The 14,414-nt window shown below is 31.4% G+C and overlaps 2 protein-coding genes across 4 annotated transcripts in view; one reads left to right on the plus strand and one right to left on the minus strand.

The window, feature by feature from the left end:
• Window positions 1-14,414, minus strand: part of LOC126735344 (paired box protein Pax-6-like) — a 116,225-nt gene that overhangs the window by 39,961 nt on the left and 61,850 nt on the right. For all 3 annotated transcript variants that reach the window (XM_050439300.1, XM_050439301.1, XM_050439302.1), the window contains one exon: window positions 13,702-13,933. In XM_050439300.1, the coding sequence (XP_050295257.1) occupies window positions 13,702-13,933 (232 nt within the window). The remainder of the gene's footprint in view (window positions 1-13,701; window positions 13,934-14,414) is intronic.
• On the plus strand, window positions 264-6,760 carry LOC126735345 (uncharacterized). Its single transcript, XM_050439303.1, has 5 exons — window positions 264-376; window positions 640-791; window positions 6,089-6,230; window positions 6,285-6,420; window positions 6,476-6,760. The coding sequence occupies exons 1-5, from the start codon at window positions 371-373 to the stop codon at window positions 6,685-6,687; spliced, it is 648 nt and encodes a 215-aa protein (XP_050295260.1). The 5' UTR covers window positions 264-370; the 3' UTR covers window positions 6,688-6,760.

Here is a 14,414-nt window from a genome sequence, read left to right on the forward strand (position 1 = left end):
TTACCATATTTTAATTTTTTTAGATATACGATTTTGAGATCTTTTTGTGCGATATCTATTCAGCGAAAATTTCATAAACATTATAAAAATAAAAAAAAAAAATCATACTCACTTAATTAACAATACTTATAATATTTTTTATTGCTTTTTACCCGCACTAATCATGCATAGCAACATAAAAACTTCAAAGAATGTTAAAGAATAATACGCATTAATTAAGTCATTTAACTCAAATCACGTCCGATCAAATTAAAATGGTCAAACTGAAAGGTTGGAAATATAAATAAGCCGATCTACCAACCGATTGTTATCAGTTCTTAGTGTGATATCGGCTTTGTATATTCTACAAAGCAGTTAAGAAACAAAAAAAATGAAGGTACGTAGAAAAACCTTTTGACAGGGGTTCGAACCGTTTAACCTAAATCGAAGTGACCAAGTGAATTAAACTAGAAATGACAAAAAAATACACTCCGCCGCAACTCGATAAATGGGCTGTGTATGATGTAATAGATGTAGGTTTGACTAGATTTATCTGATTCTTATTATCTGAGTTCTATTTCTGTAGTAAGTCAATATCTTGGGCGGAGTTATAAGATAAGATACAAATAATCGTTTATTAATGATATATCTTTTTTTCAGTATTTCATAGCTGTGATCTTAGTTGTTATTGCTGTGGCTTCAGCTGAACCTCCATCCAGAGATAGAGGTTTTCTAGCTCGTCAAACCCAGCAGCAAGCTTATCAGTCTCGAGGTATTAGACCTGCTGGACCACAGTTCAATTATGCTTTAAGGTATATTTTTTTATTAGCTAGTTACATACGTGAACATACGGAAGAAAAATGTTTACTCCGTTTGCAAAATTGTGTTTATTTTAAGAAATACTAAGCTTCATTTCTTAAAGCTTTCAAGCATTTTGAAAATAGACTCAAGATATCTTAAACTATTATCACGTTTTCCTGAAATCTGATAGTATTCACTTAAAAATGATCATCTGATACACATAGTTGTTTTTATGCAAAATATAAATTTTAGAACTTTAATTATAACATTTTATATTTTTTAAATCTTTTCTAATTATAAAAAACTTATAATCCAAATTCTATTCGGTTTCATAGAATATATTTTTGTGGCTTAGTTTCTGTAATTTATGTCGTACTTCAGACTCTTAAATAACTTTTCAATTTGATTCCAAGCACTTTTTTCTATTATTCGAAACTATGATATTATTATCAGCCATTATATCATTTTATAACAATAACTTATTTCTGCATTTTCGTTATACATACATCAATTTAATAATAGAAGATTCCACGGCTAGAATTTTCAATGTTCATTTTAGGTTTCTTTTAGAGTTTTAAAACTAATTTTATTCCAGGACTTTAAATATACATATTTTTATTTTATTACAGGCATTGGAAATTATTATTATTTTTTCGGTAAAGTAATTTTTTTATTTATTCCACGCAATTTATGAAATTTTTTATATTTTTCATATGATTTTTTTTTCGAAATTTGCATAGATCTGAAAATATTATGAAAACAGTAAACTATGGAATTAAATAATAATCACATAATAACAAATAATAAAAACTTGTCAAGATATAAAACATAAAGTCAAAATTGTTAAAAAATAATGGTTCCCAAGAAACAACTCAGGTATATTTTTATCAAGACTTTAAAACCATTCAAATTTCTCAAGAGGATTTAATATATTAATTATTATGATACCAATATTATATTGACTTACTTATTTTATTGGGTATTATGTCACTTATAGCAAAAATCAATTAAAAAAAAATGTGAATTCAAATCTTTAATGATAACTAAATTATCTAAAGATCCTACATAAAAAATTGAAAGACAAATTAATAATTTACTTAAAAAACATAGAACCAATTTTCTGATATTGCTAGATTTAAATTAACTCCACATAATAGTAAAACGCCACATTTTTATGGTTTACCAAGTTCCTTTAAGACTTATAGTTAGTAGCATAAATTCACCTACTCACCTCTTGCAAGATATCTTTTAAATATCTTAACTCCATACACTAATAATTCTGATTCATATATTAAAAATTCTGAACACTTTTTAGAAAAACTTTCTAAAATTTCTTTTAACCCTCATAATCTATTGATAAGTTTTGTCGTTGTAAGTCTTTTTACTAATGTTTCAATTGACAAAACTTTAAATATTGTTAAAAATAAATTAGAGAATGATAATAATTTTGTCAGTACAATTTTAGAACTTTTAACCTATTGTGTAAAAACTACTTATTTCCAATACCATAATGAATTTTATCAACAAAACTTTGGTATGGCTATGGGTTCTCCTCTTTCACCAATTTTAAATAATATATTTATGGAAAATTTTGAATCTAAAATTACACTTGCGGGCATAGAAATCGGCCCACTGTAAACTTTTGACTTTAAATATATTTTTTTTAAAAATTATACATGAGTTCAAAAAAAGAAATATGGTGTTTGAAAGACAATTTAATATCCTTTAATATGAGTATAAATTTATGAAAACTTATTTGAACATCCTATCTTTAACATAGTGAAATTAATAAATTAAGAAAATTAGGCTTTTTATTATTAACATAAATAGGGTTATTGACAATTTAAAACTTAACACCTAATTTTTTAATAATGGGTATCACCTTTTCTTGCCCTAATAACATCTCTCATACGATTAGGCATAGATCTAATCAAGTTTGCTATTGTTTCTTGTGGGATGTTTAGTCTCTCTGCTTCTACTGCAATAACAAGCTCTGGGATCGAGTTTGGGATACGAAGTTTAGCTCGAATTCTTCGTTTTAGCTCATTCCAAAAATGTTCGACCGGATTTAGGTCAGGACTGTATGCTGGCTACTCCATAACCCGAAAACCGACTTCTGAAATGTAATCTTGCACGATTCTTGCGATGTGCGGCCTTGCGTTGTCATGCATAAAGGTAAATTCATCTCCAATGTAGTCGACGTAAGGTACCACATGAATTGCTAAAATCTCCTCGATATACCTAGCAGCCGTTAAGCTTCTTCTTCCGTGAACACGGTCGCCCCTACGAATGAACTGAAGGTCGGTTCGTACTTCTATAGAAATTGCACCCCAGATCATGCAGGAACCACCTCCATAAGCACTTCGCTCTTCAAAGCAGCAATCTGCAAATCGCTCTCTTGGTCTTCGGTACACTTTCCTTCAGTCGCTACCATGGAGGCATATTCTGGACTCATCTGAGAACAGAACAGATCCCCATTGTTCCAACGTCCAATTCAGATGATCCCTTGCAAAACGCAGGCGTGCTTGTCGATGAGCTGGAGTAAGTTTTGGACCAATCGCAGGTGTTTTAGGGGTCAGGTTATTTTCCTGCAGTCTTCGTCTCACTGTCCATTGACTAATAGGCACTCCTCGCACCTCACGGAGCTGTCGTTGCACTTGAACAGCATTAAGGTGACGATTTCTTAATATTGTTGACACAATAAAGCGGTCATCACGAGCGGTTGTAAATCGCTTCCTACCTGTTCCAGGTCGCCTATGAAAGGATCTGGTCTCCTCATAACGTTGGCACACTCTTCGCACCGCTGCGCGAGTCATATCCAATTGTCTAGCAACAGCTCACTGACTAAGTCCATTTTCGATTAAAGCAATTTGGGCGGCTTTTTGTGGTGTAGTATGCATTAAATTAACACACTTGAACACTAATGAGGTTATGAAAAACGAATAATATGCAAATTTCAGTTGCAAACGCAATAATTTTTGACAAATTTGTTATATTCGTTACAATCATTACATAAACACGGTTTATTTGTTTACCGGTTGCTACGCATATAAACGATAAGCCTTCTTGATAAATTTCTATTCACATTAAAGGATATTAAATTGTCTTTCAAACAGCATATTTCTTTTTTTGATCTGAAAAAAAATATATTTAAAGTCAAAAGTTTACAGTGGGCCGATTTCTATGCACGCAAGTTTATTAATACATTTGATAAAAAACCTAAAATATGGTGGCGATATATTGATGATATTTTTTCAATAAATCACCATAACGAAAGTGATCTTATACATTTTTTAAATTACATCAACTCCAAAGAATCTACTATAAAATTTACTCTTGAAAAGGAGGCTGATGGTCAGCATCCTTTTCTTAATATTGTAATAAAAAAAAATTACAAAATTTTTAAACTAAAATTTACCGTAAACCAACTCATACTAATAAATATCTTAATTTTAATTTTAATCATCCAATAATGGTAAAAAGAGGAGTGGTAAAAAGTTTATAGGATCGTGCAAATATTATTTGTAATAATCAATATATAACAACTGAAAAAGATTTTATTAAAAATATCTTAATACAAAATAATTATCCCAAAGAATTTTTGGAACATTGCTTTAAAGATTGATAATCCACGTATAAAATTGAATCAACCAATTTTTATGACAAATCTTATTTTACCATTTATTCCAGGTTTTTCAAGAACTATTTTGAAATCACAAATCGATATTTATTAACAAAAACTAACTTTCAATAAAAATGAATTTAATAAAAATGTAATATATAAAAATTTCTTGTACTTGTGGTAAATTTTACATAGGTGAAACCTGTAGAAGTATAAAAAACAATTATTTTCAAAAACCAAAATTACATAACATGCATCCGACAATAACCATAGAATAAACTAAACATTATTTAAAGTATTGTCAAGTTAGGAAGGAGTTTTGAACGAAGTATTAACGAGAAATTTAAAAGATAAATATATTTTGTTCATATTTTTAATTTAATTTAATTTAACTTTATTTACCTTAATAACGATAGTAGATATAACTACCGAAACGTTATTTCAAATTAGGTTAATTTATTAAAAGAGTTGTCTTTATCGTTTTTAATTTTAATATTCATAACAACAGTTAGGTGGGATATTGAAAAGAAGAAACGAGCTCAGAGATTAATAGATTAAACCTCAGCTACTAGGTATATAAAAAAATCTATTATACCTCAAGTAAATTATTGTATTTAAAACTTATTGAACTTAAATTAAATTAAGTATATCGAAAGGTATCAATAAAGATTTGGGTTCATATTTCTTACTATTTATACGTGAATAAGTCTATTTTCTTCTTTATTCAATTTTTGACCGTGTGAGATAGTATTTTCTAAATTGATTTTTACTATAAGTGACGTAATACCCAATAAAATAAGTAACTCATTATGAATTCGTCACAACAATACGGATTTTACTTAAACCAATATTATATCTGTCATCATAACTGTCATTTATAAGATTTAACTGATCTGCTCTCATAAAACACTACAAACATGCTTTAGATATTAGAGTCTGGTCTAAACCTTATAATTCTTGAAAAAGTGAGCGACCAATATATGCTCATATGAGATCAAAAAAATAGTCCAAGAGAGTTTATATATTAATATTTAAAAAAATGTTGTAAAATTTTTTAAATCCAAAAATTGTAGAGTGAGAGAATAAGCCCACTTACATTTAATGTGTCTACTTATTTATCCATATCTGTGTATATCTAATAGTCGTCAATCTAATCTCTTTAAAATCAGTAGTCATTTATATCACTCTACAGGATAATCTTTGGATTTGAGAAGTTCTTACAATAGATATCTTAGTTGTAAGTAAACATCTTTAACCTTGCCTTATTACTAAAAAAAATAGCACCACATTGTATCTTTAAAACATAAGACAAAAATACTTTGTTAAGATCGCGTAGTACTTGTGGATCTTGACGACGTTCATATTGCATGTCAAATTTTTCCCGTAGAGCTCTAACTGATAAGTACCATGTTTCATACTTTCTCATTTTCATTCCCAAAAGTATCAAAAAGTATGATACTACAATCATCTGCAATGCTTGTCTCAGTTATGCTTTTGAAATATTTGTTATATTTCAAAAGCATAGCATTTAAGAAAAAAGCATATTTCTTTGCCAATCAAAATAAATGATTTAATAAAAAGCATTCCAATATTTTATCATTACCAACATCCTTATCCTGAATTTCTGAATAAATAAAACATCGATTTATTTCTTACTCATCACTTATTTGTTAATTCCTATTTTAGATCTCAGAGACAACAACTTCCTCCTATCCCTGCAGCATCTTATGGACCACCAGCTCAAGAATACGGCCCACCATCCGAACCTACCACAACAGAATTACCCACAACAACAGAAACAGTTGAAACCACTACTTTGGAAGCACAAGTAAGAAAAAATTATTTTATTAGATAACATCTGACTATTTTCTTTGATTATTAGGCAGAAAACTCGCGTCTGTTTTCAACGAAAGAAAAACTAACCAATGCCGCTGAAAATCAAAAAGCTCAGTCCGTAAATCCAGCATCGTTGTACGTGGTGGTACCTCAAACACAAAATCTATTTTACACTCAATCAGGTGATATAATTGAACATTACACAAGTATATTTTTTAAACTAATTTTGTTATTTAGCTAACCTTGTTAGTGCTCCATTCCAACAGCAACGATTACTACCAATTCAAGCTGTACCTGCATTTGCTAAAATTCAAGAAGTTCCGCAGTTCGCTCAGCTGGTTGATCTAGCTAACCTAGCAACTGTATCGGCTGTGCCTGTAGCCTCATCCGCTTATACCAGTTTTGTAAATACTCCTTATAGCTCGTCTTTTGTGCAAAGCTTCCAATAAGCGGAGATGACTATGTGATACTTTTTGTCTATTTGATATATGGGTTTATCAGTTAATAAATTATTTATTGGAATTCATAGTTGTTTTGCTCTCGTAAATACTTCCTCTTTGGTAAAAAAAAAGCTTTGCTAATATCTAATTTAAGATTCCAGACAAAAGCTACAAACGATATCTGCGGATATGTCCTTATAAAAAAATAGAATATCAAAAGAAGTTCGCCTCCAGCGCACGAAGAAATCAGTGTCAACAGACAAATGATGTTATCCACCCTTTCGACTTTAAGTGTGCACCCTCTGGGACCCTTAATCAATACATTTCTGTTTTTTATTCCGCTAGCAGCAGAGTATAAAAAATGAAACAAGGCATTTAAAACAGTGTAGTATCATTTATTTGTTCCTGCCAGCCTTAAAACTTATATCTATGGCAAAAAAAGATTGGCGAATAGCTTAGTAATATAAAAATACACAATAACATTGACACACGCGATTTAAATAATAAATTTGAGCGAGCGGGAACAATTATGAATTTAAATCCTTTTATTATCCAGTATTTTATCTATGGCAAACAGCGGAGCCGAATCGAATACCATCGTTGTTGAATAATTTCTAAATAATATTCACCGAATATTAAACAGATACAATAGAGACGTGCCGGCAAAACACGTTAAAAGCGCATTGAGCACTGAGCAAATTGAATGCATTTGTGTTATAGACGTTAATTCCATTAACAACTGCTATTGCACAGTACTCGTTTTGTCCTGTTAAATATTATAAAATATTGTCCAGTAAAATTTGATATTAGTTTTGTTTTTTTTTTATAACATTTTTTTATATCTAGGGCTAAACCTCATTATGGATGAATAGCCCTTTGTAAATGAAAATTAATCCCAGCTAATGATTATTAGGTTATATACGTTAATGATTTCAGAAAATATGTTGATGTTATATTCGAACACTTATTGTAATTTATTCATACACTTTCGATTGAAAGAATGAATGATCCAATCCCTATAAATACGTTTATAAATACTTTGAGATGAAAATGATGGAATACACAAATGAATGAAGGCATATTTTTTTTAAATATATTCTTAACACGGACCTAAATGCCAAGAACAAGATAGCTGCAAAAACAATCTTAAGCAGTAATCCAACCAGTTCTTAACCAGTAATCCAGTACAACGTAGACATCAGCAGATGAGCCCATATGAAGTACGAAAACTACATTCACAAATAATAAAATTACTGACAATGTATAACGCACTCTATCTGCGAGCAGATATCGAGTATATATGTATCCCCAGAGATAAAAAATCAAATCAAATTAAAATGCCTTGGCAGAACCTTACAATCTTCAGAAATTAAGAAGGTAATTAAGTCATTGATAAGTTAACATTTACTAAATATCGTTATCGATGTTTACTTTAATTGTAGTTATTTGGTTTTATGAAAAAATATCATTAGTTTTTTATTCGGTTCATAATTATAGTGCTTAGAGTGTTGGTCTTCTGTAAGGTTTTGTTCAAATAGTGCCTCGGACGCTATGAAGCATTTCTAGTGTAGTTATTTGAGATTCATCACCGCATAAGACATTTATTTAATCACTGCGTTAAGCTTAAATTTTAAGATATCTGTAATTTTTGTTATCCTATAGAAAAAAATTAAAAGGGTTAAGTCGATCAGGGGATCGTAGCGGATCTATTGCTCCTAAATAGCAGTCACAGTCTTGCATATAATGAGGATTTTTATGTTAAACATGCGTGCAACAAGGTCAATATGTAAAGACAACATCTTGATTATGAAGCACATTTACGAGCTGTTAGTATGACACAGGGTGGTATAAACATCCGCGACGACGTAGAAGCGGTAAATTCTCTCAAAAGCACTTCATAAAGGCATAGATTTAAAGAGCCTAGTGTATAAGAAAAATGCGTACTGGTCTAACAAGAGCAACAGAACCCATACATGATAGATTTATTCGCTTTCAGGCATTGCGCAACCCCAATATTGCAGCAAAGCAGCTAAGAAGTGAGCATTGTTTAGTGCACTCAGTTTTTTCTTATTATTCAGATATCCGATACTCGTAAAAACCAAAATAGATTTATACATAGGAATATAAGTCCCAAGCCAAGAATCCTTTTTATTCTGATAAAAATCTGAAAATCACAAAGAGGAACGAGCGCCTTTTGGGAAACATATCCCGGCCTTAAACAAAGCACGCTCCCACGTTTTGCATGTCGACTCGTTTCTGCGATTTTCCTTTGTTCCCTTCCGTTGTTTGTGTTTTGTTTAAGGCAGGCAAGGCCCCTCGGAGGTTGCCCTAAGTTCCTAACTTCGAGTACGTTTTACATTTAATACGGGATGTTTCCTTAACTTGCGGTTGCTTAGATCCTTTAATTTTGAGCTTCATATCGTCCTACTATTTTATCTACCAGATATTTAGTTAGTTTGGAAGTATTAAATCATATTACCGCGTTATGTGAATGTGAAAGCAACTTGTCTTCTAAGAGTTGTAAATTTTTACTTCTTTCAAAGCTTTTAACTCATTCTCTTGATCTTTTTTGCTGTATGACTTAGTATATTAACAAGTTTTAGTAAGAATTAGTATTTCAACAAGTTTTGATAATTGAAAAAATACGTATGTAGAGAGAAATAAAAGGCTTTACTTGTCTGCGTTATACAAGTGGATGTGCTTACTCACGGATTGCAATAAGATTGATATTCTGCTGCTTTATAATCGTATAGGTAGCTTAAGTTTCTTGTTTGTGATTTGTCCTGAGCGGGATCTATCGGAGTTTGGATGCCCCAGGATTAAACGCTGAAGAAGGCCGTAACATGTCGCTAAAGAAGCCACTCTGCAGGGTAGTAGGCAATAAGATGTCTTTTTTTAGACGATTTTCACCGGGTATTTGGTTTATTCAGTTTTTCTCTAATCGTACTTCGTGAATCAAAAATTGGGAGTAGACTTCTGGGTTAGGCATATTGCAAGGCAGAATTCATCAGAGTTAAAATACTTGAAAAAATTTCTCTTGATTTCACTCTAAAATTTGATAGGTTCATTGATATAACCGGTAGCCATACATCAAAAATGTTATCCGATTAATATACAATTAGTAGTGAAATCAGGCTTAGCTTTCATATTCTAAGGAGATATGAATGTCATTTCATTATTTTGGTCCAAAGTTTTACAATTTGATGCTAGAGAATATACGTTTGCTGCTCGAAAAATACTTTTTAATTTAAATTAAAGAGATCCTATTAATTATAAATTATTTATCTTAAATATTCGACATAAGAAAGGGTAGGAACCTTTGGTCTCCCATAAAAAGGGTAACCTACTTACTGTTTAATAAGTGATATATATCATTATCAATAAATTTGGTATTTTTTTAACAAAGTTAGTACACTAAATACTACATCGAATACACTAGCACAAAAAGGCAAATATGAACCGCGAGTACACGACTAGCGCCAGTGCTACAAAGGAGTCTGTGGAAATTTTTCTTAAAGTTCTGCAATTTGTAATGTTCGGGAAAGACGTGCTCTGAAAGTTGATTCTACAAACTTGCACTTCTCCAAAAAAATTGAGTCCCGATAAAGCTATCCACTATGATTTATAATTTGTCTTTCAAGACACGTAGTTTTCCAACCTCATGGAAGTTAAATTATTTGACTCCTAGATTTAAGAATACTGGTCAGAGAGATGGTATGAAAAATTGCTTAACCAAACAGCTTTGTCGGGGGCCTTGAAGAATGGTATGTTGGTTGATTCCATATATACTAATTTTTCTAAGGCCTTTGACAGGGTTAATCATTCTCTCCTGGTTACGAAATTGTCACTCTATGGCATCGGTGGTTGTCTTTTGGCCTGGTTGAAGTCATATCTGGAAGAACACAGATTGTAAAGATAAATAACGTTTATTCTAGTCCTTTTCCAGTGATTTCTGAGGTTCCTCAGGGTGCCCAGATGCATTTTTAGAATTATAGACAGTAACTTGGCACATCATGAACTTTGTTCTGATCTTCATAAATTTGAATTATGGTGCAAGAACAACAGAATGATCCTAAATGCTAAAAAATGCAAATATATTCAATTTACCAAGAGTTTTAGTCCACCAATCCATCAGTACCATCTAATGAGTTCACTTATTGAGAAGGTATCAGAGATACGTGATCTTGGAGTGCTTTTTGATTGCAGACTAACTTTTTCAAAAAATATTGAAAACCTGTGTGATAAGGCTTACAAAATGTTGGGATTTATTAAGAGGCATACTCATGATTTCAGCAGTATTAATTCCATCAAAATTCTGTATTTTTCATTGGTTCGCAGTCAACTTGAGTTGAATTCATGTATATAGTCACCTTATTATGCTAAATATATAACGTGTCTACAAAAAGTTTTACGTAAATTTATAAGATACATTGCTTACAAGCTTAATATTCCTTGTATTGATATTAAATATAATGAAATGTATAGATTGCTGAACATTGAAAAGTTGAAGACTCGACGTAAAAACTGCGATATTGTTACAACATACAAGATTCTTAAGAATGTAATACAGTCTCCTGAATTTTTGTGTCAGCTTAATTTAAATGTTCCTCCTACTACAGTGCTCAGACAGACTAGATTATTCTACCTTGAACAACATCGTACACTGTATGGTGAAAACTGTGCAATAAATAGAATGATGATTAACTCAAATAGTGTCAGTATAGATTTGTTTTATTGTTCTCTGAGTTCACTTTAACGAATTTTAAAATCTGCTTAAGAGCAATATAATTTTATATGTTGACTTTGCTTAAAGTGTGTCTTCTTTTCTATTGTAGCTACTCTGTTTTAAACCATTGTTGTCCTTATATTTTATTTAATTTTATTGAAGTTACCTGTTGTCTGTTTTTTATGCTAGATATTTAATGATAGTATTAATACTTCAAGTTCTTTATTGCGATATAAAATCTTATTTTATTGAATATTTTCTTTTTTTTATTGAACTTTTTCAAGATCTTTATGACGGAAGACTATCAGTGGTATCTAAGAAGCCTTTTTTGGCAAAGTCGGTGGTGATGCTTTGTCTTGTGGGTCCAAAGAATTTGATGCGGACATTTTACCCAGCAAGTCTACCTTTTCCATTGCGGTGATTGCAACGGAACCATCTTCCCTAGTCCTCTGAAATCTCTCTAGCACACGCTAAAGGATCATTGGTCTTAAAACAGATATCATTCGAAGAAAACGACAAATCTCTCCAGTTGGCTGATCTATAATGAAAAGCTCAACGCGGCATGAGTGGATCCTAGTTTTTATTTCTAGTTCACATGTTGCAATTATTAATTTGTGATCTGATGTTTTTAGTGGTACAGGTACGGTAATATTATACGAGTCAGGAGTATATCTACGTATCCGTAGCTAGAAACAGATCCAGAAGGCTACCAAAGTATCCCTGTCTATCAGGGATTCTGGTTGGTTCCCATATAAGATGCATTAGTATGTGAATACTTTTAAAATTCTCTACTTGGTGCTCCTCCTCATCAGTCCTATCAAAAAACGTCAATCAGTTGGCATTGTCGACGTTAAAGTATCCTGCAATTACAAATTCTGCACTTGGATGGTTTGTTTGCAGATTTTCGAATTTTATTAGCAAGGTCTTTATTAGCAGCCTTCTGTAGTGTGTATCGCTGAATGGGTCTGTAGAGGAAGCACAAATACTATTTGGATCTTTCGGTTGTCATTTTGAATTAAATAACATCGAACCCTGGGTTTCGAAGACGGCGAGTCCAAAGGTGTACCTTTATCGGGAGTAGAGGTCGTATCCAGGATACAACATATGAACCTTGGTTATTTCCGCGCTCACGTTCGTCTTTGCTAGAGCTTAATCGTGAAGTCTGTTTATTTCCAGATGTTTAGACCTCATATATTACCTAGATCCACTTTTAAATCAACTCTTAACGAATGGCAGGCTCTTTTAACTAACTAAATTTTTATTCTAGGCTATTATAATATTAGCAGTTAGCATTTTTTTAGTTTACAAAATTTTACATTTCTACCTATATTAGTATAATAGAGCTTAATATAATATACTTTAGTTATATTCATCTTATATTTAATTTTTTTTGCTATAATCCGTTATAATTAAATCATTAGTTGGTTGCACTTCTGCTTAAGAACCAAAAAGACCATTGTATGTAATAAGCATTTTTTGTGGTTCACAAAATTTTTATAAATATACACATAACGTTTATGGTACTTATAGTTGAATTTGTTAATCTTATACTTACTAACTTCGTATAAAATTGTGTTACATTGAGCACAAAAAAAAATTAAAAAATCTATTTTGCAAAAGTACAAATGTACATAAAATAGAAAATTAATACATCTGCTTTTTAACTGTTTAAATCTAACAAAGGGGGCTCGGGGAGTAGTCGTTTCCGCCATTCCAATTATAAATCCGACCCAAAAAGGCTCAAATAAACGCTCGCGTCGGGATCCGGTAGCGATGTTTTGAATTTCTGAAAAATCATTTTGTGCACTATAATTGGTGCACAAAGCATAACTGAACAAATTGAATAAATTTTAATTAATGCGTAATAATTTCATTAGGGACTTCTGCTGCAGAACGGGTTTGTTTCAAACGAAATTGCCGCTGTGCCCGCTCGCGTTTGAATTTTCAATTAGCTCTTTCCTGGGGCTGTTGTAGATTTTTAACAAATGTGTCACTTGCAACGAGAGGATTCTGACTACGAATTGATACTGTTGCAGACGTGACGCCCTCGGCCTTTTTTCGCTTTGCCAGCCACAAAGCGATCCGTTTAATAAGGGGTTTAAACAGCCTCTCTCGTAAAGGGAGATTAAACGTTGCTTTGATTTGTTTTTGCTCTGTGCTACTGGTTTGAACATATTATTGACATAACTAACATTTTTAGTTAAACAATTGTCTAAAGAGTACACATCTACAAATATCATTCAGATTTACACTTAAAAAAACTATATAAAACATCTATCTTATATTTTTTAAATTACCTTTTTTTGTACTTCCTTCATCTGATAGAATTGTTGGAGGTGGGCTTAAAGGTTGCAATGGAAAGGTATTTCCAGTAGAATACCAAGGAGTTGGTCTCCAACTAGTTTGGTTTCCATTTAACAAACGTAACTTATCGTAAACGCTATCACTACTTGCAGAGTTTGATGGATTTTGGGACGACTGTTCTTTTTGAGCAGCTATGTTTCTAAGAACCCTGTTTATTGATGAAACCTGCAATGAAGATCAAATTTTAGGATGATGTTTATACAATAATACAAATTTGGTACAAATTTTTTTAAGCAAGGCTTATTATAACAAATTTTCATTTTATGCATGATGTTCAATTAGGCTATGGTGGTTTAATAATTACTTGCATACGTATTCATAAGGTATTTAAATCAATTTAAATCCCGATTCGCTTTTGAACTCAATTTGAGTCTCACGTTTGATTTTTGGGCTAGACAAAATAAACAAGATTTAAATAAGAACAACAAGGCCAGGATATAAGAACAAAATTATCAGCTGATATTATAGAATTCATAGAGACATTTCCAAAAATGACATTACTGATATTTTGAAATCTGACAGTTTGACATACAACAGATGAAAGATAAAACGTCAAATTTGACATCGATTTAAATACTATATGTAATATTGTAAGATTAAGTGAAGATAATATGTAATGGGTATGTTTAGTTAATAGTTTTAATAG

Source organism: Anthonomus grandis, chromosome 4 (assembly GCF_022605725.1).
Source record: "Anthonomus grandis grandis chromosome 4, icAntGran1.3, whole genome shotgun sequence".
In the NCBI taxonomy this organism is placed as follows: Eukaryota; Metazoa; Arthropoda; class Insecta; order Coleoptera; family Curculionidae; genus Anthonomus; species Anthonomus grandis.

Bases quoted from the DNA above. Each gene is read 5' to 3' on its own strand.
- LOC126735345 (XM_050439303.1), top strand. The intron at 6,231-6,284 runs GTAAGAAAAAAT...TTTGATTATTAG, and splicing joins CCACTACTTTGGAAGCACAA to GCAGAAAACTCGCGTCTGTT. The intron at 6,421-6,475 runs GTGATATAATTG...TTTGTTATTTAG, and splicing joins TCTATTTTACACTCAATCAG to CTAACCTTGTTAGTGCTCCA.